This window comes from Nematolebias whitei, chromosome 21 (assembly GCF_014905685.2).
Source record: "Nematolebias whitei isolate Nwh7 chromosome 21, NemWhi1, whole genome shotgun sequence".
Taxonomy (NCBI): Eukaryota; Metazoa; Chordata; class Actinopteri; order Cyprinodontiformes; family Rivulidae; genus Nematolebias; species Nematolebias whitei.
This window is the reverse complement of record NC_056518.1, coordinates 9,150,142-9,175,848: the sequence shown is the minus strand read 5'-3', so window position 1 is coordinate 9,175,848 and position 25,707 is coordinate 9,150,142. Positions and strand designations below refer to the sequence as shown.

At 42.3% G+C, this 25,707-nt stretch overlaps 1 protein-coding gene across 1 annotated transcript in view; it reads right to left on the bottom strand.

The window, feature by feature from the left end:
• The window catches only part of meis2a (Meis homeobox 2a), a gene marked incomplete in the record, with an annotated part of 83,547 nt that overhangs the window by 2,789 nt on the left and 55,051 nt on the right, over positions 1 to 25,707 (bottom strand). Inside the window, 4 exon segments of the mRNA XM_037694931.1 lie at positions 2,390 to 2,481; positions 4,279 to 4,368; positions 5,934 to 5,992; positions 23,120 to 23,196. Coding sequence (XP_037550859.1) covers positions 2,423 to 2,481; positions 4,279 to 4,368; positions 5,934 to 5,992; positions 23,120 to 23,196 — 285 coding nt within the window.

The following is a 25,707-nucleotide window of genomic DNA, read 5'->3' as shown; positions in this document are numbered from 1 at the left end:
CATTTTCTTTTACCCCGTTTGATTTTTGGCACACCTTGGACTGGTTTCCAGTCCACCACAGGTTCACAGAGAGACGAGCAACACTTCCCACTCTCACTCACACCTAGAGACAATCTAAAGTCACCAATTAGCCTAGCAGGCCCATTTTTGGTCTGCAGGAGGAAACCGGAGTACCCGGACAAAACTCATGCATGCACAAAGGGAAGCATGCAAACTCCACCCACAAACCTTCTTTTTGTGACGCAACAGCTCTTACAGCTGCACTGTTACACCCCTGTAATGGAGCAGGCTGCTTTGAGTTTAACTCCATCACAGAACTCTCATCTTGAACAAGCATGAAGGCGACAGTGGAAAGGAAAAACTCCCTCACGAGGAAGAAACCTTTAACAGATCCAGGCTCAGGACAAGCAGCCATTTTTTACGACCGGCTGGGTTTGGTAGGAACAGATACACAATGGCAGGTCAAGAATCACGTTAAGAGAGAGATAGTATCAAATGAAAACTATTCAATTGTAACAATTCATTTAAGGAAATGAGGTGAATTTGTCCTCTAGTAGCCTAAGCTTAAGACATCATGACAAGCCAAATCGAACTATAGGATTTATCAAAAAGGAAAGCCGTAAGCCCAGTCTGAAAACTGGTCAATGAGTGGAAGCTCCCACCTCCATATGAAAATTTTGTTAAAGGTCTGAGCAGATGAGTTTGACATGTAGACTGGTGATCTCTAATCTTCTGAGCTGAAGTCATTCTATTAACAAGATCTTAGAGACACCCCCTCCCTTTCTCTCTTTCTTTTATTAACAAGAAACCATCTGAAGATAATAACAAACTGGACCCTCCCTGCATGCCTGACTCCCCAGCAGGCTGTGCATTTCTGTTATGGCACAGTAGTCCTGCTCAATGGCTGACTATAATTAAGTACCAAATATGCCATATTGTGTGGCTGTGTAATCAAATCAAAAGAGGATAATATTGCTATTAATGTAATTGGTCATGAAGCATAAAGTATGTTACGTAATTAAGTAGTCTCAAAATTATATAGGCCTACATTAAGAATTAGCCAACCTGAGCAAATGTTGTCTCTGTGGCTGTTTTAGGGAACATTGCTTCCTGATATTCTTTTTTTTTCCTCCTGTGGTCATTACTAGAGACAGGAGAGGATGAGACCGAATGTTTGGGAGACAGAACGCGAGCGTGAACCACAGAGGTGAAATGATCTTTGTCGGAAAAATTGCCGTCGTGACCCTTTCGTAAATTCAGCCTCCATTTACATATAAAGGGTTCCTTTAATCAAGGTAAGTGTTATTATATTGTGCCTCATTGGGCAAGGGAGTTTAGGTGTTAAATAAAATCTTGTCTGCTCCACTACCTTTGGGATGTGATATGTCTGGATTTTTCAAATGTCAGCACTGTGGCAAAAATGACCGGTTTAATCAGTCGGCCGACATTTAGCTGCACGGGAGCTTCTCTTTATGGGTGTGTGTGTGTGTGTGTGTGAGAGAGCGAAAGAAAAACAACACAGAAAGAGTGTATCTGTGGATGTGAAAAAGATCCCTTTCTTTTGGACACAGAATGGATGCTTGTGTCTATAACCACATAAATTTATCTCAGTGTCTCTCGTCTTTGAGTCCCAGGTCAGGCTTCTCACTGGCCCCTACTCTCCCTTAAATCGTCTCCCCCCTAGTAAAAAATAATCAAAACAACCTCCACCCCCCACACACAGACAAACATATCTTCCTACCAATACACATCTCAAACTAAATCCCCATTGAAGGATTGACTATGTCACCCAAGGCCCGTATATCTCGCTCAGAGACCGTAATGTACTGCGGTGTTCCCGTCTTTGCATATAAGATAATTTGGGCATCAATCCTTCTCCAGACAGATTTATGTCACTCGGAGGACAGTTTCACTTCTCCTTCTTTATCGCTTCACTGGAGCCTGCTTAATTTCCCCCTGTCAGCCCCTTCCCCAGGAGATGTTATTTTTTCCCTAAATGTCCAACATTTGCATTGGGCTGTCCACGATGGGGAGAGCGATGGCACTGTTGTGATAAATAAATTTGTGCATGCCGTGCCAGGTTGTCCCCCCCCCCCCCCCCTTGTTTTTACTCTGTTGTTGTTCCTGTTGTCTGGCGCCACAAGTTGGGTCCTCTGTCCCGGGATGGTTCCCACTTTTTCACAAATGTTCAATTCATCCGTAGCCCTCCCACCTCGACCCTTAAAAGATTTGTGCTCAAACAGCCTTCAAGGCTGCTATAAAATTACACCAAGGGTAAAAGAGAAGAAGAAGAAGAAGAAGCTGTGCTGCTCCAGTGAAAAGGAACAAAAACAAAATCTAATCCTCAAACAAAATATGTTAAAAATATATAAAAATTCCCAGTACTTACTTCCCCCTTTTTCTTTGCATTACAAGATGGAGGTTACATGTAGTGCCATTGCCCATCCATGCCCATATTCATCCCCATTCCACTCATAGGCCCTAAAAACAGGAAATAAACACCAAAAAATGGGTCAGCAGGAGTTTTTAACACAGAGAAGCTGAAGTACACCCACTGGATGAGGGGATGAAGTCATGGGATACAATAATGGAAAAAACAGAGTTGGACAGGAGCTTCAGTAGTTACAATGGTACCACTTTACAATAAGACTCCTCTTTAATAAACAGTTTATAGATATGTTATTAATTCCTCAATAAGCACTTTATAAATCATTAATAACTGCATATTATTTTATTTATTATTATTTTTATTTAGAAATGTGTTCATTTCATTAAAAACAAAATAACTATATACAATAGAAAACAAAAATATGTATACAATCAAAAATAAAATGAAAGACAGCAGAAGAAGAATAAATCTTATGATATATGCCCCTTTTTGCTCAGAATATATCCATCCATTCATTATCTTTACCCGCTTATTCCATTTTGGGTCACGGGGGTCGCTGGTGCCCATGTCCAGCAATCACTGTGCGAGGGGCGGGGTACACCCTGGACGGGTCGCAAGTTCATCACAGGGCCAGAATATATTCAAACAAAAGTAATTTACAAAAAAACAAAAACAAAGCTAAATAAAAACAACATAAATTCAAACAAAATCTGTATAAATACACATTATACTTTTCCATATTATGTATTAATTAAGGGTGACAGAGACAAAACTGACCAGTTTCTTGCCAAATAGTGAACGAAATCTGTTCACTTGCAGTATATATTTCATCTAGAGTTGTAATTTTAAACATTTCAGACTAAGTTACTACCTTGTAAGCACAATAAACATTTATAAACCTATTTCTATAAGTAATATTATAGTAGTCCCTCGTTTATCGCTGGGGATCTGTACCCTGAAGAAGTAGTAAGTAGTAGTTTATTTTAGTATTTATATATATATTAAGGTGTTTTAAACTCTTCCCACACTCTTGCAATATTCTAAACAATGTTTCTAAACTCTAAATGCTCTAAAAGAGACAGAATATCATGACTTCCCTCTCTGCCTCGGCTGCTCTCAGTCACCTTCAAGCGCTCTTGGCCACGCCCATTTCTCCGCTCTGCAGGAGAACAGCTGATCAGCTGCTAGAGGAAGCTTATTCTGCAGTGTGGGCTGCATAAAGGTGCAGCAGGTTCTAAATAATTTCAAACAATTCATTTTAAATAAAAATTCCATGCCGATCAGGCGGCTCATCCATCAATCAGCCAGTTGTGTTCAATATTATTTTGAAAAACCGCAATAGAGCAAGTCTGCAAAAACGAACTGCCAAGTAGCGAGGGACTACTGTACATCCTAAAAAAAACTTGGTTTACAAATGCTTATTGTGCTTACAAGATAGTGACTTAGTCTGAAATGTTTAATATAAAAATTCTATGAAATTTAAAGGTGAATAGATTTGGCAAGAAACTGGTCAGTTTTGTCTCCCTGTCACCCTTAAATTAATGCATAATAAAAATGTATTAATGATTCATAAAGCATTTATGGAGGAATTAATAATGTATCTATAAACTATTTATTAGCCATGTATAAGGGAAGCCTTATTGTAAAGTGGTACTGTTATAATTATAATGAAGTTTCCCACGTGTTAGATCATATATCAAAGCTGAAAATAGAAAAAGTCAGGCAAACACTGAGGGGTTTTTTACTTGGAGGATCTTCTACAAGCTAAAGTGACAAAAGAGAATCAGCGCTGATCAATTTTGGGATAAATGAGGTGAAACTGGTGAGTGGGAAAGCGAGGGGGATGGTGAGTGAAAGGATGAAACAAGAAAAGAGGTGGATGTATTTACCAGCTGGTCGGATCCCCATGTGTTGCTGACCATCCAGCACGAAGCTGCCCATTGGCTGGCCCTCTGGACTGTATGCTGCTCCTTGGCTCACTGAAGGATCAAGAAGAAAACCTGATTGTAGTCAAAACGTGGACATGAAAAAGGGAGGGGGGGAAGAAGAAAAGAGAACACACCAGACAATCAGCAATTGTCTCAGCTCCAGCCCAAACATTCTGTAAGACATTGTGCTCATGTTGGTGGACCACATTGACTGACGCGTGGCATGCAAACACGCATACAGTAGGTCCTTATGCATGCAAGCACATACACACACATGCGTGCACACACTCAGTGCCATTCAAACCCATGAGCACAGGAGATACATTGTTCTCTAATTCTCTACCCAAGCAAAGAAAACATGCAGTTTGACAGGATGAGACATTTCTAAGATATAACGGGAAATGAATTCACTGTTTGAATAAGGAACTGCATGTACGCTTCTTCTCTGAAGAACGAACAATGCAACTTTATTATTGATGCTAATTTTCAATCACAACATTATTTCTAAATGCGAATGATCTGATCTGTCATGATACAAAAACTTTAGGAGCAATCAGTTCACTTGATTTGACACGTCTGATTGAGACGATTACTGATCCAATGTATTTTACAGGTCGTACAGCTGGTACATTCTAGTAGTATACCAGTATTACCACAGATAAACTGTCTTTAGGTTTACAGGGAGATTTTTATGTGTGTGCAGAAATTGTGGACTGGCACACAACATGTTTTCTGTCAAGAAGTTAAAACAAAAAGTACAATAACTTAAAGATTGCTGACATTTGTTGCTGAATTCAGTCTCAGTCATGGTTTATGTTTTTTTTTATTTTTTTTTTAAGAATATCTACTCAGTGGGTTCAGATCTTTAAAGTTGGTGAGTGCATTAATAAAAAAGCAGTTTATTCATTGTCACTGCAGCTAAGGGTGACTGCAAATCATTGCCATTTACTACAGATAAATATATACATCCTCCCTGTGCGCATGGTAAATCAAACATATTGTTTTATTTAATCAAGTAAGACTCAATTTATTCATTCATAAAACATATTTCTGCCAAGGCTGTTGATTGAGTAGCCCATAGGTTATTTTTTTTCATGTTATTTTTTAATTTGCTGAATATCTGCTAATAATAATGTGGAAGACACGAGGGAATGAAATACAAATGCAGCAGAAAAATTAAGAGCAACACCCTCTAACCCCAATCTGGGAGAATTTTTTTTTTTTTAAAGACTAAAAAAGGATATAACATAAACTGCTGCCAGCATTTTAGGCACTCCCCTTGTGTCCAATTAGTAATTCACAGAGAGCACTAATACACCATTCTCTCCACTTAGAGTGGGAAATCTCCAATTAGAGTTGATCAACAAACAGCTTGCAACACTGCAGAACATCACACTGAAAAAAATGGAAAAGGGAATGAAGAGAAGCAGAGGAAGAGGAGGATGCAGAAGGGTTTATTTGAAGGGTGCATGAGCTCTGTGTTAAATCTTAAATCTGAGCTCCAGGCGTGGGACACCAACTATTAAAGTATGGGAAGAATGTCTTCATGTAGGGGAACAAACAGCTGAAGAATGATCATACACTGGCTGGGTTGTTCTGCTTTCTTTCTTTTTTACCTGCTCGATTTGACTGGTCAATCATAGGCTGTACTATTCTTCTCCTGGCGTTAATAAACCTAGAGGAGAGAGGAAAGAAATAAAGAGAAGAGAAATAAACAAAGTTAAATCACCCTGCATTCATGCATAAAGAAGATTCATCACAAGAAAACAAAAAGACAAACAGTTTGCATGACTTAATGGCAACATTAGCTGCAAAGTCCTTGGGAGAGGCGCACACAACAAAACAGAAAGAAACAAAAGGGCAGTTGTGTGCTGACTGGAGAACCCAGTGAGGGATACTTTTAATGTTCCGTATGATCTATTCCCCCCTCTTTTAATAAAGCTTTTGATTACGTCCGGTTGCTATGGGCACCAGGGAGACATTCCTCAAGTATTAAGTGCAGCTTGGGCACAGAAGCTCGGGCACATCCCTTTCTCTCTCCCTCTTCTCCTCCGTCAGACTTGCAGTCAGTTGAGCTCAACACACTGCAGCTACACATCCCGCTCTCCAAAACATTATTTCAGCAGTGTCATCATCCATCACAGTTTCAAAGTCAGCTTTAAGTTACGAAAAAAAATCAGGATACAAATGGTTCCTTTCATTGCATCCTAGTTTTTATTTCGCCCTGCCCGCCTCCACCATCCCCCTCAGTGGGACCCCCACTCTGGTTGCATTGTGGGGGGTTCTGCTCCCCTTCCAGCTGTCCAGAAATGAGGACCAGGCATGGGCCGCTCCGTTCTTTCACAAGGTATTGTTATGTCAGTGAGCCCATCAATTAGGCTGTCTGAAGTTTTATCACCGCCATGGCGGCGAATGAGCACAGCTCCACAAAGCCTCCCCAGCAAGGCTCGCTCCTGTGGCTTTTCCAGTGGCGAGCCGGAGGTCATTGGGAGGTGAGTGCCAGCCGGGGGCAACCTTTTTAACTTCCACTAGCAATGCCTTGGGCCGTGTCGACCACAGGCTGACCACTCAAGTGGAGCTAGAACTCCACTTTTTTTTATTTTTATCATGCCCCCTTTTAAATGAGTTTTCTCCTGTTTGCTTTAAAAACTGAAATCTTGGACACAGCAATGCAGGTACCAGCATGTGTTTGACATTAAGCAAGGGGTTCAAATCACGTTGGAGCTGTCCAGCATGCTGGTCCCAGAAAAGCAGAAAAGAGAGAGAGGAAAAAAAAAAAAAGGTTTACCTCCCTCCTCTAACATACAGGCCCTCGGCACCATCAGAACGGCCAAAGAACTGGTCATTAGAAGGAAGGGAGAGCTGGAACCAATTTGGGTTCCTAATCCCCCATGAAGCCCTGATACCTGCCCTTACCTTCTCCAATGAATTTAAATGCCTGTAATCTGCCCAGCTCAAAGTGACATGGTTAAACGTACAAAATGCACGGTTGGGAAAAGAGAGGCACGGCGCTCATTTGCCAGGGGGCATCCAGAGTGCAGGTACGCAGGGGTGCTGTGGGCCCCCAAGAGAAAAAGATGAAACACATCCATTTGAGATTATAAGGAAATGAAAGATGAGGACGGGAGGTGAGTAAGAGTTGGTTTGGAAGTCATAGGATTGTAACGCATGATTTGTGATTTAAGGAAGCACTGAGGATTTTATTACTCAGAAAGTACTTTTTAAAAGAAGATTTTTTTTTTTTTGTCAGGTTCCCCTGATGTCAGAGCTTTAAGAGAAATAGTTCCAGCTTGAAAACCAGCTGAGCAAGTAAACAAAAATGCATTTCTGGTATTGCACTTCTTCTTTAAGTACAGACTGCAAGCTTTCCCCCTTATTACATGCACCAAAAAGGCTCAAAATCACAACCATGTGCATTTGTACCTATTCCGGGTCATAACCATAAACACATAATATTAGGAATGTTCTTCCCAGGTGCTAAATCTGACCGTACGGTTTCACTGCAGAGGAAATTCTCTGGAGTGTACGCTGTAGGATCAAAGTGCAATTTTCAGACATCTTTTCTCTCTAAATGTAAAAATGCTAACTTTAATATGTGTTTTTCTAACTTTTTTCAGTAAATGTTTGACCTAAAGCACATGAAGAGAGTTAGTGTTTGCTTATAATGAGATGGTAATTTTCAATATGAAAGCACATGTTTCATACGTAGACAGTCAGACATGTATATTTAAATAGCTGCATCTCACACAGACCTAGTTTTTGTCTATCTTCCCCTATTTGCTAATTAATGCCATATTGCAGCACAAAGTCAAGAAAGTGCAGCTTTTGCAAGCTAAGGAAGTTGCCACAGTAACAAGCAGGCAATGAGGTGCAGTGAAGGGAGTGGAGGGTGACCAGAGGGCCTCTCCTGTGGCCTTAAAGCACCTTTTATCAGTCTGAGTAAAGCCAATTGAGATTATCAGAGCCGGGCTTGATAACAATGTTTTCCCTCAACCCGTGAGCTGCTAATGGAGTGTGCTTAGAAAAACACAAACAGGAATCCTCCAGAGATGAAGGCAGTTTGGACGGACTGTCAGATGGATGGACCCAAAGCCCCAAGAGAGATGCAGAGGTTGACCACAGGGACTGAGAATTCCTAAACCACTTGCTAAAACATACATGCACGCTGTAAATCTGCACATCGCCACCATGGACATGACCACAACTACCACCAGAGTGTCCAAGGACTAACCAGAACACAGGCGGCTCACATGGGACGCCGGCTTAAAACCTCCAGCCCAAAGCTCATGTTTTATTATCTACATCTGGTGGTCTAACTTATTACGACCTGCCTCTGCTCAGTGTTAGCACACAAAAAAACACCAACACACGCACACACATAGTACACAGCGTACCTCTCAGCATGGTAACTCCATGCTGTCTTCAAACAAATAATTAAAGCCAGGGCGGGGGGAAGGAGGGGGGCGGTCACGAGGAGGTCATTCATAGGAATACGGCTCAGAATGTGTACAATACCCCAGGAGCGAGCGGTTGGGAGGGAGGGGCGGCGAACTACTGCTGCTTAATGTAAGCGACTAACACCGTCCAGTCAATGAGCCTTTAACACATTTTCATGCTGCTTATCAAACACCAACTTGGAGTGGGAGGTGTGTGCAAGCATGCAACGACGTAAAAAAATTCACAGACACATTCTCCATGTGGCCATTCACACCCTCGACTGTTTAAGTTTTGGTCTGTTGTGGAGTTGTAAGGAAAACAGCAGACAGATATGAATGATGGAGCCAGGGCAGCTGGAGTCCACTTGACACAAGGTCTCCACAAGACTGGATCAACACTGAATCCTTGGTTAATAATATCTGTTCTCACATGAGGGGGGAGCTTCAGAGGAAACCTCTGAGCGTTAACCACCTCGTCGGGCATTCCATGAGAACATGTGAGAGGAATGAATCTGTCCATGTCTAAAACTCATCTCGCTTGGATTCAATTTTACTGAGGTAAATAAACTTGTCTTTTTAACGCTGGTACTTTCAGTTTACTGGGTTTATAGATACAATCGTTGCAAACCAGTTTGTCTGACTTAGAGCTTTTGTTTTAACTTCCTCATCCCAATCTGTCAGAAAGGTCTTGTTTCTGGTTAACTGACTTGCAGCCACACCTGGTAACTTGGTCCCGTTGTCAGCATTCCTTCCTTTTTAAATTGTCATGCCAAACCACTCTACCCTGGAGCACAGCCAAGAGAGAGCGTGCACGGGACTGAGATTAAACAGACAGAAAGCCTTGATGCTTGACGGGCCAATTGCTGCAGAGATCGAAAGAGAATCTGCCAATCAGGAGCGGGGCCACTCGTTCGATGAGTTTATGGTGAAAGAATGAAACATGAACGTATCTGCTCCGAGGAATAAGCTCTGGACTGCTGAAAACATAAAGCAGAAGAAAGGATCTAGCTTTAAAATTGGGACAAATACTTGTTAGACTGCCGCCTTGAACGTCGTAAGCCAGAGAGAAAGAAGAAAATTTCATTTGTCAGTCAAACTACCACACCTCAGTTCGTCTGCCTTGTAGGAGGATAATCAGCAACACAATTGAAAGAAGAATTTGCTGAGCTCATGATCACTGCTTGCAAACATGACAGTCCTCTGGTTCCTATTAACGCTCATTGCTTCCATACTTCCGCTTCAGACAGAAATAACGATTCCAAAACCCCAGCAACTGAGTCACTGAAAACCAATGAGAACGTTTTAGGTTCAAGTTCTTCTTAAGAGAAAAACTGCAAGAAAAGAGTAAAAAAAAGAAAAAAAACACCAAATGTACTTTGACCAGCATCAAATGAACCCCGTGAGAAGGGTGTGTTTAGTGTAAGCAAATACTAATTGTGGTCTGGGTGGACAGTGGGGCTGTCTGGGACCACTGAATCTCTAACACTGATCTATTGTAATATCAACACCAATGATTGGATCAGCTCACATGGTGCAGCAAGGCCCCGGTAATAGTTTATATATACAGTAGTTTGCCACCAGACTGAACTTGTAGGATCTGTGGATTCATCATAAACTACCAGAGGAAAACCTCTCGCAGGCTCCACTCCCCCAGGATGAAGGTCCAGGAGACACAAGACAAGGAAAAAGTTCTCACAGTCATCCTACAACAGACAGAGTTGTTCTTTTTAATCCAGTTTTTTCCTCTTTTAACTTAAAACAGGAGTCAGGAGACATAGGTTGGGCGAACATTACCTCACCCCCGGGTTTGATTTGGTGCAGATGTGAAAGGGAGCAAGGCAGGAACGTTCTGAAGAAACGTCAGAGAGAGGGCCCAAGTTTAGGGCAACCACTGTGTTTACATAGTTTTACCTCTGTCTCTCTCTCTTTCTCTCTCTCTCTCTCTCTCTCTCACACACACACACACACACACACTCTTTTGTTTGCCTCTGAAAAGGGGACTGTTTCACCTCTCCTCCATGGACTTTCACTGACCTGTTTTTCTTTCGCTTTTTATTACTCCATTCATTGCCCATTTGTGGCATCCCCCCCACCTAAGTCCTATATGACTAACATTTGCATTGCTCCATCAGTCTAGCTGCACAAGCCGTTCCTCCCTGAAACCCAGAGAGCGTGACTCATTAAGACCCCAGTGGAAAATCAGACAAAGACTTATATATTTGTGTTGCTAACTGACAAGATATAACGAGGAGCTAATTAAAATAAATCAATAGCACTGCGGCGTGCGCGCTCCCCGTCTCTCTCTTCTCGCTCTGATCCTCTGCGTCACAGAGGTGGAGCACTGCAGTGTGAAGTGCAGTGACGAGCTACCACTGGTAACTCCCAGTATACCCATCTTCGTGCATTGTGACGACCGGGGAGATGGTGGAAATATTAGAAATATATATTTTTTTAAAAACAACAAGAGACAAACATAGACATCTCCAGTGTGCTTCACCCTCCCCGTCTAACACCTTTCTTCCTTTCCCCCCCATGTTCAGTGAGGGGATGTCAGCTCTGGGCCCTGCAGTCCAGCAGCCTGACCCCTACAGGGCGGGCTGTGCGGCCCCAGCTGCTGACTGTCCGTCAAACACCTCCAGAGAAGTGTCGGGCCAGGAAGACCACGCTTGTTGCCCCTTTGATCCGGCGAGCAGCAGCTGCTGCTCCACACAGCAGCACTTTGTTCCTCTGTCTCCTCACCACACTCTGTCCTACGGCACAAAAACACTGGATCCCGTACAAAAGTGGAGGGCGAGAAAGCAGAGGAGGAGAAAAAAGTGTGGAAGGTGGGAGGGTTATGCGAGGGGTGGGGGTTTAAAAAACAAAAACATTTTTTTTTCTCACTGCAGCACCAACAAGCTCTGACAACGTCAGCGGGGGTTTATCTTGGCCCCGACACAGCTCTTAGGCATCGCCTGCCTGACGCTTTACCCTCCCTTCTCCTTTAAGAGATATGATAGTCATTGTTTAAATCAGCCAAGGTGAATGGAATGGACTGAGGCCAAGTCTGCCCCGGGCATCAACACACCTGTATGAAAGAAGCTTTATTGTAGAGACTCTCATGGCTAACCTGCCCCAGCTTTACCAGTTTTCTGATGTAGGGAAGGAGGACGGCGTCAGATCTTCTTTCTTTTTCACCTTAAAGTGTCTCTAATATTTACCCTAAAACCTTCTTTTTCCTCAGAGGCTGCCACCTCTGCTCTGGAATATTCTCCTTATAATATTATTGATGAATATATCAACCTCACTTGTTGGCAAAACGTGTCCTTTATTCGTGCAACGTTTCTCTCAAGGCCAAGTCATATTAAATTGCAGGTGCACAAAGGATGTTTTCTGCCTGCGCAGGAGCTGAGGGAACAACAGCTGAGTTTGTGTCTATATTAGCTCCCTCCAAACATACCAACACATAATGTATGACAGAGATCGTCAGTGCTCAATCCACGAGTCAGTTTTCTCCCTTAATGGGAGGAGAGGGCTTCCTGCTGTCACGCAGGGTCGACAGGATACTGGATTGGAGTGAGTGGAGGGAAAGGAGGAATCCAGCACCTTCATTATTCCAGCCTTCGTCTGATAAGTGGGTGTTCTTACACGATCGCCTCAATTTCTCAGTTGTGACGTGCGCCACCCCATTTGCCCAGATGTTCCTCTCTCCTTCCCCTTAGTGGCACCGTTATACGTCTCTGTGGGGCAGGCAGTTATATTCTCAGTTTTCAGCCACTTTTCACTGCTATCACACAAATGTGGGGCTTTTTTTAAAAAAAGCCTCCCCATCCCTCTTGCATTATCTTTCCATCTCTTATTTCCTTCACCCTTTCTTTGTCTCCAGCTCTGTCATCTTACGCTCCCTTTTATTCTCAGCCCCTTTGCCTGGTAATCGAGGGAGAGATACAGTGACTCTGTGACTCCCCCTTATTGTCAGATATCAAACAGGGCGGCTTTGTGGATTACCAGGGGAAGCTGATAATGACTTGATAAAGGCGTGATATTTCAGACAAAATTGAGTGTCAATTGCCTGCATCGTCTAGGCAACACAAGTGTCTGCGTCTCAGCAGCCAGGCAGGAAATAAGGGCAATCTATTTCCTTTGCTTGATATCAAACGTCTCTCTTTTCCCTCCTTTATGACTATAATGGGTTCAGCTCAAAGAGAAAAAAGAGAGGACCTGCCAAGAGCAACAGTTACATCCTTGTGCAGCATGTTTGGATACATCTGTGAGCATGCATGGACTGCACATGTACTTGCAGCCAGTGAGTAGAAAAGTGAGTTAGCAGATGCCAAAGAGCTGAAGCTGTAAGATGCTGCACAGAAGGTGCTCCCTGGTGCTCATGCTATTAACCACAGATTTAGTTATACAATTGCTTTTAAGTTACATTTTGAGTTTCTTGGGTTTAGGCGTATTTATATTTATTTATATATTTGTGGCATGTGAATAGATGTTATCATCAGGCACAATTAAAAAAAGGTGTGAGTGACTCAGTTTGCATCTAGCACATGTTTGTGACCATGACAGCCATCGGTTAAACACTGTCAGCTCGCCTCTGACTTCCATATTGAATTATTAATTTGAGTTTCAGTTGCACTCTGACACACATACGTTTTAACACACAGCAACACACACATATGCAAGCACGATCAGAAGCAGAGTTTAGGGCTAAACAGCCAAACAGCAGGACAGTGATATAAATAGCTGTTGTTTGTGGAGGGGACTGCTGGCAGAAACAGCAGTGACACGACGGAACGGACCACAGGGACTCTGATGTGCCTGGTGGCCTGAAGCGAGCCCTCTGCCTCTCAGATCAGCACCACCACCGACTGAGAGCAGCTTTGACCGGCCTCCTGTGCACGTGACAGCTTTTAAACAAACTGAACAAAGACACTGAGGTCACTGTGCTGTCATGCATGGCTCTTAAATAGAAGAGTGGAAAGTGTCTAGTGCAATACTTTTTCTGAATGAAGTGATAACCTGAGGAAACTTACCGTATTTTTCGGACTATAAGGTGCACTTAAAACCCTTTAATTTTCTCATAAAATGGACAATGAGTCTTAAGGCTCCTACAGACTCAGGCGGACCTCAGTCCGTGTGCAAACTGTGCGCTCTGTCCACAGACGGTTGAGACTTCATACTCGAGCGTGCACTCTGAGCGGCTGCAGTCAGCTCTGCAGGCAAGAGGCGTTTACCTTCGGGACAAATTCAGGTCGCCAGTTGGTCATCTGCTGACACGCCTACTGGATTGATTGACAGGTCACAAAAAAAAAACGAGAGCTGGCAGTCCACCGCAGTGATGTTCTATGTTTATATTTTGTTAATAAAAAGTTATTGAAAATAAAAAAGCAGGGAGTGCTGGCCATGCAGCCCACACATCAGACCAGCCCATCAGGGAATCTCCAGACCCTCCCGTAGCAAAAGAAAAGGCCATTAAACCAGATCAGGGATGAAGAAGGGGAATTTAATACATTGGTGTCACATACAAAACAATCCGTCGTCGGGCAGTTTATTGTGCGACACAGAGTACGCGTACACAGTCGTAAAAATTGAGCTTTGCACAGACATGCCCTGCGGGCATCTGCTTCGACTCTAATCCAGTATGCAAGGACCTCTGCGGACTGAGGTCCACCCGACTATGTGGGAGCCTTTATAATCCAGTGCACCTTATGTATTAATTCTGGTTGTGCTCACTGACCTCAAACCAATTGTATGTGGTTATTGTGATTGAGTTGAATAAAGTTTGACTTATCTGACTGTTTTGTTTTGCTCACTGCATCTTATAATCCCAAAAAATATATATGGTAATTCAGAAAAGAAAAAAAAAATTGTAAGGACTTTTTTTTGGGGGGGGCGGGTTCAATTTCTGTTGCCAGTTAAATTATTCCAGGCCATGTCTGGCATTTTGTGGTCACACCTGCTTACATAAAGGTGAAACAATGTCAGCCGATGGCATCAACTTGTTGAAAAGGTGTCTCAGATACCAGTAGAAAAATAAAACCACTACCACTGGGTCTTCAAATGAACAACCAATAGGTTGGGACTTGTTTTTAGAAGCTCTTCCTACCCTTTTTGCATTAGATAATCTACTTTAATCTAATTTCTTCAAACAGACACATGAACTGGTAGAACATGTGCATAAAAAAACAGTCTTAAGCTCAAGTAAAGATGCAGAACCCAACTGCTGAAACCCAAAATAAATGAAAATAAATTGTTTGTCGTTTCACTCTGGTTTGACTTTTTACTTTTGAAATGTTCCTGTATTTAAAAGTAGAAGACATTCACCATCAAAAGACAATTGCAACTAGCGTCTAATAATATCTGATACCTCTTCTATAGCAGACCTGGAGTGAGATAGAGCAGAGCCTGAACCGACAAAGGACTATATTGATTTATAGAGTCTTCCATGATGGGCTTATTGGCCTTGGCTTCAAAGCCACAGAGGGCACGAGGCCATGAATCACAGCCCCAGAAAACACACACACACAACAGGTAATAATAAGACACTAGTGTTGTTAAGGATGTGAATACAGCTCCTCCGGTTCATATCCCAAAATGCTCACTTTAAAAACAACGCCATACAGCGAGGTCACTGCCGGCTTATTAAAGGTGAAAATACAAACAAAGACAAAGGGTGGCATTACTGCATTGGAATGGACTGATGGTGGGAATGTGGAGTGTTTAAGAAGGAGGTAAAGAAAAACAGACAGCAATAGAACAAGTTAAAGAATGAGCATGCTGGGACAGAGAGAAAATACCTTGTGGAGGTTCACAGAGTTGAAAGAGCTCAGCCAAAAAAAGGAGCTCCTCCGATACACACAGACACACACACATTTACCCTCAAGGTCATTCTGTTACACCTGGTCACCTTTATCCCTGTTAGTCCTCCAAAACCCAGGTCTCCTCCCAAACAGCATCCAGACCTCCATACACATCAGCGTGCAACACACAGCCTGTGGACCGCACAGATCCTCTGGCTATCTCTTCCAGCAGATTAAACTAATTATTCCAAATCTACTCTGTCAGGTTGTCTGATCCTCTTGGGCCTCTGTTAAATTCCCTCTTTCTCTCTCATGTCACAGCTCCTCTTTCAGTCATAAACCACAAAAAACATAAAACAATAATTCAATTTTCAATTCAATTCAGTTCAATTCAGTTTATTTATATAGCGCCAAGTCACAACAGAAGTCATCTCAGGGCACTGGACAGAAAACATTAATATATAAAAATAATAATTTAACATTATTTATCTGAGGAGCAGACTGCTTTGAGTTTAACTCCATCACAGAACTCTCATCTTGAACAAGCATGAAGGCGACAGTGGAAAGGAAAAACTCCCTCATGAGGAAGAAACCTTCAGCAGAAGCAGGCTCAGGACAAGTGGCTCTCTGCTTAGACCAGCTGGGTTTGAGAGGAACAGATACACAATGGCAGTTCAAGAATCACATGTTAACATAGAAATAGTATCAAATGAAAGCTATTAAATTTTAAGAATTCATTTAAGTACATGAGATCAATTTGTCCTCTTGTCTAAGCCTATAGCAACATAACAAGCCAACCCTAACTATATAGGATTTATCAAAAAGGAAAGTCTTAAGCCCAGTCTGAAAACTGGACAATGTGTCAGTCTCATGGACAGAAACTGGAAGTTGGTTCCACAAGAGAAGAGCCTGAGAACTGGAAGATCTTCCTCTCATTCTGCTTTTGGAAACTCTATAAACCGCAAGTAAACCGGCATCCTGAGAGCAAAGTCCTCAGTTAGGAAAAGATGGAACAATAAGATCTGTAATATAAGATGGAGCTAGGTTGTTGAGAGCTTTGTAGGTTTGTAAGATTTTGAATTATATTCTGGATTTGACAGGGAGCCAATGGAGAGAAGCTAAAACTGGAGAGATATGATCTTTCCCACTAACTCCAGTTAAGACTCTGGCAGCAGCATTTTGGATCAACTGAAGACATTTTAAAGAAGTATTTGAACACCCAGATAATAAACCATTGCAATAGTCCAGTCTAGACGTGACAAGTGCATGAACCAGTTTTTCTGCATCATTTTTAGATCAGATGTTTCTAATTTTAGTGATATTACGCAGGTGGAAGAAGGTGGTAATAGAAAAGAAAAGAACAAGAACCCGTGTTAACTGACCTCCAGAGCAAAAACAAAGTGAGGAGCCATAAAGCTTCACAGCATCTGAAGTGTACAACTTTCTAAAAGGAGATGGGACATCTCTTATAAACTGTGTGGTAGCTTTACCAAATACCATCCGAAACACAAATGATAGATGACTTCATCCAGCAGGCAAACCAAACATCAAATAAACCCATTTAGATGCTTCTGTTTGGACCCTGATTCACTTTTAAGCTAAAAACCAACAGGATAATGTGCCAGGCTTTCCAAAACCTGCAGACAAATCATCTGAATAAATGAGCTCTAAAGGCAAATGGAAGCTCATAAATATAGACTTTGCATTTTATCTTTCCGCAGTTTTTCCCTTTGTGAGCTAAGGACCTCTATAGTGTGTGTGGGGGGTGGATGTGGAAGATGGGAGGACGGTGGAGAGACGATGAGGACGACAGTGAGGATGTTAGGGTAGAAGGTGGTGGCAGACAGAGCAGAGGAATAAGAATGAGGCACAGGTTGAGAGAATGAGATAGAGGAGAGCCGGGGTCACAAATCTTGCTGCTATTCTAGTATGTGACATCTTGGCTCGTTTGCGGCTGCTCATTAACAAACAATACTGCTGTGAAATTGGTTTAATGACAAAGTAATAAAATTGCTATTCTGCTCACAGATGGCCTGAGGCACAGGGAGATTCTAGCAGGCTTACTGAGGCTGCCCGTGTGCATTAAGCTGCTTGTTCATGAAAATAAAATCCCAACACTTCTCACTATCACCAACTTTTTTTTTTCTTTTTAAGTTTTTTTTTCCTCTCTTTTTACAAATGAAATAAATTAGCCTACTTTCCCTCCTTGTATTCTCTTTGAATTCTCCCCTCTCCCACATTCTCACCCTCTTGCTCTCCTCGCTCTCTCTGGTGTATTCTCTCGATCTTTCTCCAGTTCTCACCCCGAGTACGAGAAATTACCATCTTAAAACAAAAAAAAAAAAAAAAAAAAAAAAAGGAGGCCTGCCCACGCAAACGCAGCTCGACTTCATTTCAAACGCGGAGCCCTTGTTATTAAACGACCCACCAATAAAACCAAGCCATTGAGGAATAAAAGAGCCAAAAGGAGCAGAGAAATACAAAGACCTCCCTCCTTCCATCTCGCTCCATCTCTCTAATGCTTTCTCTGTAATGCCTCTTTTAGCCCTTCGCCTCTCGATCTTGGCTCATCTGGCTTCGTTCTCCTTGCATGCCATCTTAGCTGGGAGATTTCCACAGCCTTGGTGAGTCTTGAACTTGTAACGGGAAAACAAGTAAAAAGAAGTTCAGTTTTTGTGCACAACTGTGCAACATGCCAGTTTTAATAGAACACCACCTGTTCTTCATGTACACGCTCATAGAGAGGTGGGTATTGGGCTGCGCTACAGCCTTGGTGGGTGTCCACGCCACGTTATGACCCAACGTGCCTCCAGTGCCCGATAAAACGAGAGTGGGCCCTGTTAATTACGCAGAAAATTTCAACAAGGCTCCTGTACTCACATGCAACACATGCTGTACACTCGGAACAGACATAAACACTGTGGCGCACATTAGCATCAGCTGTTTAAGGCTCCCATGGCTGTGAGTAAAGCGTGAGTCTGTGAGTCTTTATTTGGATCATTGCTGAGCAAAATAAAATAAAATGAAACCTGCTACAACAGGGAGCCTGTGCTTTTCTGCCCTGCCAATAATGAGAATGCTGTTGTTGTTGTTTTTTATGTTTTCCCATTAAAAAAACGGATAAAATGGGACTATTATTATTACGGCATCAAGAAAGCTGCCAGATCAAATGAACCTAGCAGGTTGAGGGTGATCGTAGGGGGGCTAGCACTTGGGATCTGACAACAGAGTCAATTCTGCTAATTAACTGCCAATTAGTGGCCCTTAAATGAGAGGGATCATGATGCCTAAGTTGGCAGAGCCTTGATAGTTTTTTCTGTTAGTTGCACATATACACTAATTCATGCACACCAGAGACACAAACACATCCACAACCTCATGCACGTCAGCTGTATATTTAGAAAGCCAGGGGCATGAGATGGCCACTTCTGGGAGTCCCTGATTGGAGCCAAAAAAAGGCATGACATTTCCATCTGGGTCAAAGTTAGAAAGATAACCAGCAACTTCCGTCAGCAAGAAGAAAAACTGGGTAACGAGCAGGAATGTAGAAATCATGGAGGGGTAAAGGGACCTCAAATTCTCTGTGTGAAAATCATGATTTTCACATACTAAAAGAATGTGGTGGGAAAAAAAGGCCAGTTTCATAACTTTATGTTTCATTTGGAAAATATTAGTTATTGTTTTACATTTCATAATCGTCTTGACTGCCAACCCAGAGAATCGTAAAAAAAAAAAACCCGTAAAAAATCATGAAAGCAAGTGTTCCTAAGTGTCTCACTGGACGAGGGTGGAAAATACTTTTCTAAGTGCAGGAACCAATTTCACATTTTTTTGCTCTGTCTTGTTCTCACATAGTGCAAACAAATGTGCTTCATCATTAAAGTTGAGTGTGTAAACCTGCAGCACGGTTTCTACGAACCTTAGTTAGGAGATTGAAACTGAGGAAATCTAAAGGGATCCAGGGAAGCAGATTAAAGAGGATCGGAATGGTGATGGGAAACCTCATGTGCAGAGTTAAAAAGTAGGACGTTTAGCGTGATCAGTGCATGTACAAGCTGTGCTATGGCACAGCTCACAATCTGGGAAAAAGCTACATAAATAGTTAATAATAAAAAAAGGCAGTAACTGAAGATGCATGTCTTTTGGCAATCACCTGGAGGCAAATGTTTGTAATGCATTTTAGAATAAGGTTACATGATGTTCAGTAAGGTGGAGCGTCAGCTGATAAATATGTAAAATAAAGAGAGACAATGAGTGCGCCGTGCCCTGATAGGCTCAGAGATTGAACCTATTCCATCTCCTCAACGGGCACAGGCTGCTTGGCGCCGTCGTCTGGCGGATATCCTTCCCTTATCATGTGACCTGTGCGCAGACAGGGGGCAAAGGTTGGCTGCGATCCGCCCCAATGTCTTAATAACTCACTCATTGTATTCCTTTCTGCTGCTAATTAGAGACTCTCCCCCGTGTGTGCACGTGTGTTTGTGTGTGTGTAGTCCCCCCCCCCAGGCTGTAGTGAAGAGGCAAAGAAGTAAAAATAGAGCGTGGCTTAGTGCCCTCTTTATTGTTATTAGTGCACCAGCGGCACAGCAGCCAGTCCTTCTAGATGCCAGCAACAGACATGATCGTTCTCTGACTTGTTCAAATGATTGTCTGCGACATGAGGAAATAAAAACACTATGATTTTATTATTTTAATTTTTTTTATGCTGTTTCTTTCAGTCACTGGCCAACTCATGTAAAAAAATATGTCTGTATTCAATATATTAGCATGGCAGCAGTAGTAAATTACAGGATAGATGGTGTGTGTGTGTGTGTGTGGGGGGGGGGTAATGGCAGTGAGTGAGGGTACATCATGCTGGGTCCAACTCTGAGACATAAAAGTATTCGGTCAAGCTCCATTTAGCGCCGACTGATAGCAGGAGCTGCTGAGACAGGCAAATACACGGCAAGATACTGTAAACTGTGAACGCTTCAGAGTGCACCCACTTTACTGCCCCGCCATGCCACATGGCCCTCACCTTTAACTGCTGTCTCAAACTAATGCAATAACACATCAGACCACACCCCAGATGTGTTAGCACAACATCCATTGTCTCATAGGTGACACAAAAAGCCTCGTGCTATTTATTTAATGGTGTCCGGTAATTTTTCTGCACGTATACAAACACTTATAGATCAGTATTAACAGAAAAAAGCAAGTCCTCCTCATCTGCTCAGCACCAGCACGGTGATACTGTGGACTTTAACCTCTTCCTTTGCTCTTTATTAACACTTGACAGCTAATGGGGTGTGGGCTACGAGCAGGTGAGGCCGTTAGCTAATGATATAGAGTGGATACAGGAGCAGGTGGAGTGTGTCACTGGTATTCAGACAAAAGGTTTTAAACCATCCGGGTTTTGTTTTCTGGATGTACAGGTGAGCTGCAGGTAAAGTCAAGGTAAGGTTCTGGAGGAGGTTGAACGGGGCCAAAGGGGAGAGAGTGAGATGTACTGTCTATTGACTATCACACAGAGCACCGTTGTGCCCTCACTGGGCTGCGATTGTGCCGGCGGACAAAGCTCTGATTCAGCACATCTTTTCCTCGAGGGAGCGCGCTGGAAACCGAAGACGGTGTCCGTCCCCTCCCTCTCCCCCATCCTCTTCTTCTATCTCTCCCTCCGTCTGTCTCTGTCTCTCTCTGCCACTTTTTGCCCGGTAATATTGCAGCATCAAAGGGAGACGCAGAACAATGCAAGGGGCCAGCCAGGAATTTGAAGAACTTTTTTTTTTTTTTTAACAGGAATTTAATTGCCATGTTTTCTTCCACTCAACTGCGTTAGAAAATATTACGACCAGGGTTGAAAAGGAAAAATGTAAAATGAAAAGACGTATCTGCTCGTCTCCTCTTCGCTGTAACACAGCCAGTAATGTGGAAGCATCCTGTGTTGACAACAGCCAGAGTTTAGCACAGATAGACTTGCAGAGCCCAAGCCTCTTCGGCCTCCTCTTTAATTTATTTGTGCAATTTGATTCCTGTTGTGTTTTTATTATCACAGCTGGAGCAACATTAATACTCGGCTCACTGGCCCTCTGTTTTTATGTGCAAATGTACGAAGAGACATATCTCATGAGGATGTGGCACCGTGTAAGAAGCTTCTGAACTAAATGAACCTGGGACTTGAATTTCATGGCCAGTGATAAGACAGAGAATCCTTCTATATCTGTGTCTATCTATTCCTCTTTCTATCCCCTCCCAGGTTAGCTGAGTATTTTTGCATTAATCACCATGACATAGGCAAGGCAACTCAATTTTCTGCTCCTGTAGGTAAGGTGCACAACGTGGCATGAGGCATGAAACAGGCAAAGCGGGGGCTAATCTTTGGTTACTGGTGTAATTGAAATGCTATCCACACTGTAGGGTGCATTAAAGTCTGATAACAACGGTTCCTGTGGCCAATTTAAGTAGCTTGACTTCCCCTGGCTGTAAGGGAATAAAGCAAGGGGTGTGTTGGAGACAGAGCATTTTAGGTTGCAATGGTGTTGGGGGTGTTGGTTGAGGGAGGGGGCTGATAGATAAGGCAGACAAACCTGGCTAATTCTCCAGGCATGTTTCTCATTGTGAGCCAGGAAAAATGAGAGAGGAAAAAAAAATGAATCACAGACCCCAAAAAAATCAATTGACCCTCGGGTGGCTTGTCAGGCTGCGAGTCTGATAAACCTAAAAGCTTCGTTAATGTCGGCCCGCCTGTATCCAACAGATAGAGCACTTTGTAAATGAACCCACTTTGATAGATATATTAAGGAAAGCTGTGAATAAAAGGCACAGACTTGTCATTTGTAAATAGAACCCCCGCTACATGGAATTAGAATGATAAAATGGGGTTCCATATAATTAAGTTTGTGTAAGACCTGAAAGCCGTGCAAATACCTTCCCAGAATTTTGAAAGGAAGCTGTCAGTTCAATTAATCTGAACATCACCCTGAGAATGTACTGAACAAAATTAAGCCCCAGATAAAACCTGGGCTAGTATTTTGATAAGTAATTCCTGTATCATTTCTTTGCTTCTGTGATCATTTTATTTAATCCACCACCTCCAGTTATGTGCTAAGCCATCTACAAAGGCCCTGCTGGCCAGGCCACCAAAACCTTAATCCACCCTATAGCTGGTGTAAAACGGGGAGGGGGTGGAAGGCAGTTTTTTGCTTGTTGTGGATGCACCAGTGGCAGTGCTAGGTAAGGTTTTGGATGAATGGGTTGGGTGTGGGGGCTGTAGGGGTAGCTTATGATCTGTGTCTGCTACCTTAAATATATCCCATTCAATACATATGCATCCGACCACAAAGATCACCGACTTAGCTAGTAACACTGTACCGATAACACCGGAACATCCCGGTAGCTTAAAAATAATAACCTTACAAAGGTTTTCTGTGTGTACGTCTATTTGTGCACCCCTGTGTGTCTATATATGATGAACATAAACGGTTTTCACACTTTAGGAGCATTAGCCGTCATGGCTGGTGGGTAGAGGGAAGGCTAAGGCTTTTGAAAATAAAAGGCAGAGCGATGCTGGTGGTGGAGATAGGGCGAGCGCAAATCTTGACTCACCAGTTGTTTACTTGTAAGATGGTGAGGCCTGTGTCTTGGGCTAGCTGCTTCTTCTGCTCTTCAGATGGGTAGGGGTGCTGCAGGAGCAAACAGAGAGAAAAGTAAAAACCACACGTGAGCATATTTGATGAAAAGATTGATAAAGCTCTGATTAGTCTCTTCAGAATGATTTGTTCAATTAGTTTTGTAGAGATGAAGTAGAGTGCTGTATGAATGGGTAAATGAGGCACAGATTGTAAAGTGCTTTGATATATAAGTACAGTCCATTTATCATTTACTGCACCAACACATAAACATAGAGACAAATCAATTAAAGATGGCTGCCATATCTTACTGACCTCAGAAAACACGGAAATGACTAAACTTCAATTAGTTTTACAAATGTTGAGATAAACTATGGCGTGGTTGTAGCCAACAGTTTTTCCACAACACATATGCAATATCTTTGTGTAAAATTTTAGCATTGAGATTCTGATTAAAATGTCACGGTGGCATCATTTAGTGTTTTATAGTTACCACAGTTCAAGATGGTCGCCACAGCTAGTCAACATTAGCCAACACAAATGTGACTATAATTCAGTCAATCTTAGAGACAATAAGCTAAAGTTTGAGGTGGTATTAGTAGCTGAGCGTCATTCACATAATCTGAGCAGATATTTTGCAATTATGTATGAGGTTGAGCATACTATTTGAAAGTTTTGATCAAAACGACGGCAACTTTGTAATTTCTCAACAATAGATGATCTTAGTCTAAAACACTGATGTGAAACTCAAAAAGCGAAATTCATTCCTTCAAGGAATTCCAGGCCTTTAATTTATTCAAAACATTTTTGGTTTGATGCGTTGTGTAACCAGGCTGCACCTTCTTGAAACCTCTTTCTAACCCTTCCTCTTCTTTGCACAGTATGCACGGTGAATGCTTGCGAGTGTTCGCCCTCTCTCACACACACAGTCCTACTTAAACTTTTGTGCTGAACCTGTCGGAACTGGCCAAACAAGTTTGTCCAAACCGTCAGCTCTGATAACCTCATACCTAATCCTTAGCCTGCCTACGCACAAAACAACTTATAGCGTACATACCGATCATATGCAATCAGTCAAGAAAAGCAAAATATAACCAAAAAACCCCTCATGAACACACACTGACAAGACTTTCCAGTAGGCCCAGGACATATATCCTTTTAAAATGCAAGGGAACAAAGAGAGTGGGTGCAGATTTGAAGTGAATACATTTATCTTTCCTTGAATGTCTGTCATGTTTACTGGTGGTGCTTTTTCATAGAGAACAGCTGAATACAAGCTAAAGCCAAAAGAACTGAGTACTGTGAAATCCCCTCTCCAGTTTTGCCAAGAATTTCACCTGAAAATGAAATTCTCCAACAAGCGGCTGCAACGAGACTATTTGTGTCAGGTCCAATCTAAAAAACATTGGTTGATATAAATGGCAGACCTTGGGCTGCCTTGCTCCCTCTGGGCCTGCTATGAAGCATGACAAAACAACAGTGATCGCTGGTGACAGATGTCTTTAAGGGCCAGATTAGGAGTCGGGGCGCACGCAAACGAAACAAATGAGACACTATGTGTTTCATTCAGGCGCTCTAAACAGAGAGCATGTGCGTGCATGAGGACTTACACACGCACAAAAGCATGTGCGAACAGAAATACACACAGAGGCATAAAACGCATTGAAAGGCATGGCACTTGCAAATAAAATCACAGTAAAAATACCTTTTTAAAGGTGGCATCTAAGTTATTTTCTATTTTCAGATTTCTCAAGCTCCAGTGACAAACGTCCCTCTCTACAAGAAGCTCAACCGTCCAAACTTCTGCTTTGTCATTTCCCTCCTCGCACTCATCAAAAGAGCAAAATCCATGGCTGGTGATGCTCGACTGGCTTGTGCTAATTGAATCCAGTTTGAACATAAAATGATAACAGTTGCTCAAGAAGCATTTTCTCATTTACCGCGGAAATAATTGATGTAAGTGAGAATTTTTATCAGCAGACGGGAGGGTTTTTTCTTCCAGGTAGCCATGCCTGTTTAAATGTTTTAATTAAAGGGCAGATTAAAAAATGGTTCTAGGAATGTGCACAATTAATAACAAACATAAGTAAGATTGGACAAATAATGAGGCCCTGCTGCAGAGGAGGATTAATCTGATTCGTACTTGTGTGCACAGTCCTCTTTAATACGCTAAAATCATTAACAAAGGAACAGTGATAATGGGTGCATAGAAATACATTTTCTGATTGCCAGGTGCTGACATTTCTTTGGCTAACATAGGCTGAGGTGCTTGGGGTGGGGGGTGCATGCATGAATTAGTTATTAAGGTGCTCAAGAGATGGCACTGTTTACAGAAACATACAAATTAAAAGCGTTCCTTGAAGGAATGCATATCGCCCGCTGCCTGTTAACGTTGAGATTTACACTAAAATCATCTTAGAAATGAAAAGCCTTGAAATTAATATGATTCCATTTAATGTGATCTTACAGGATCTAATTCATGGCAAAACTCAATACAGACATATTCCTGTTTTTAGTATTTTATATCGCTTTACAATGTAGCTTTTTTGGTTTCTTTTATATATA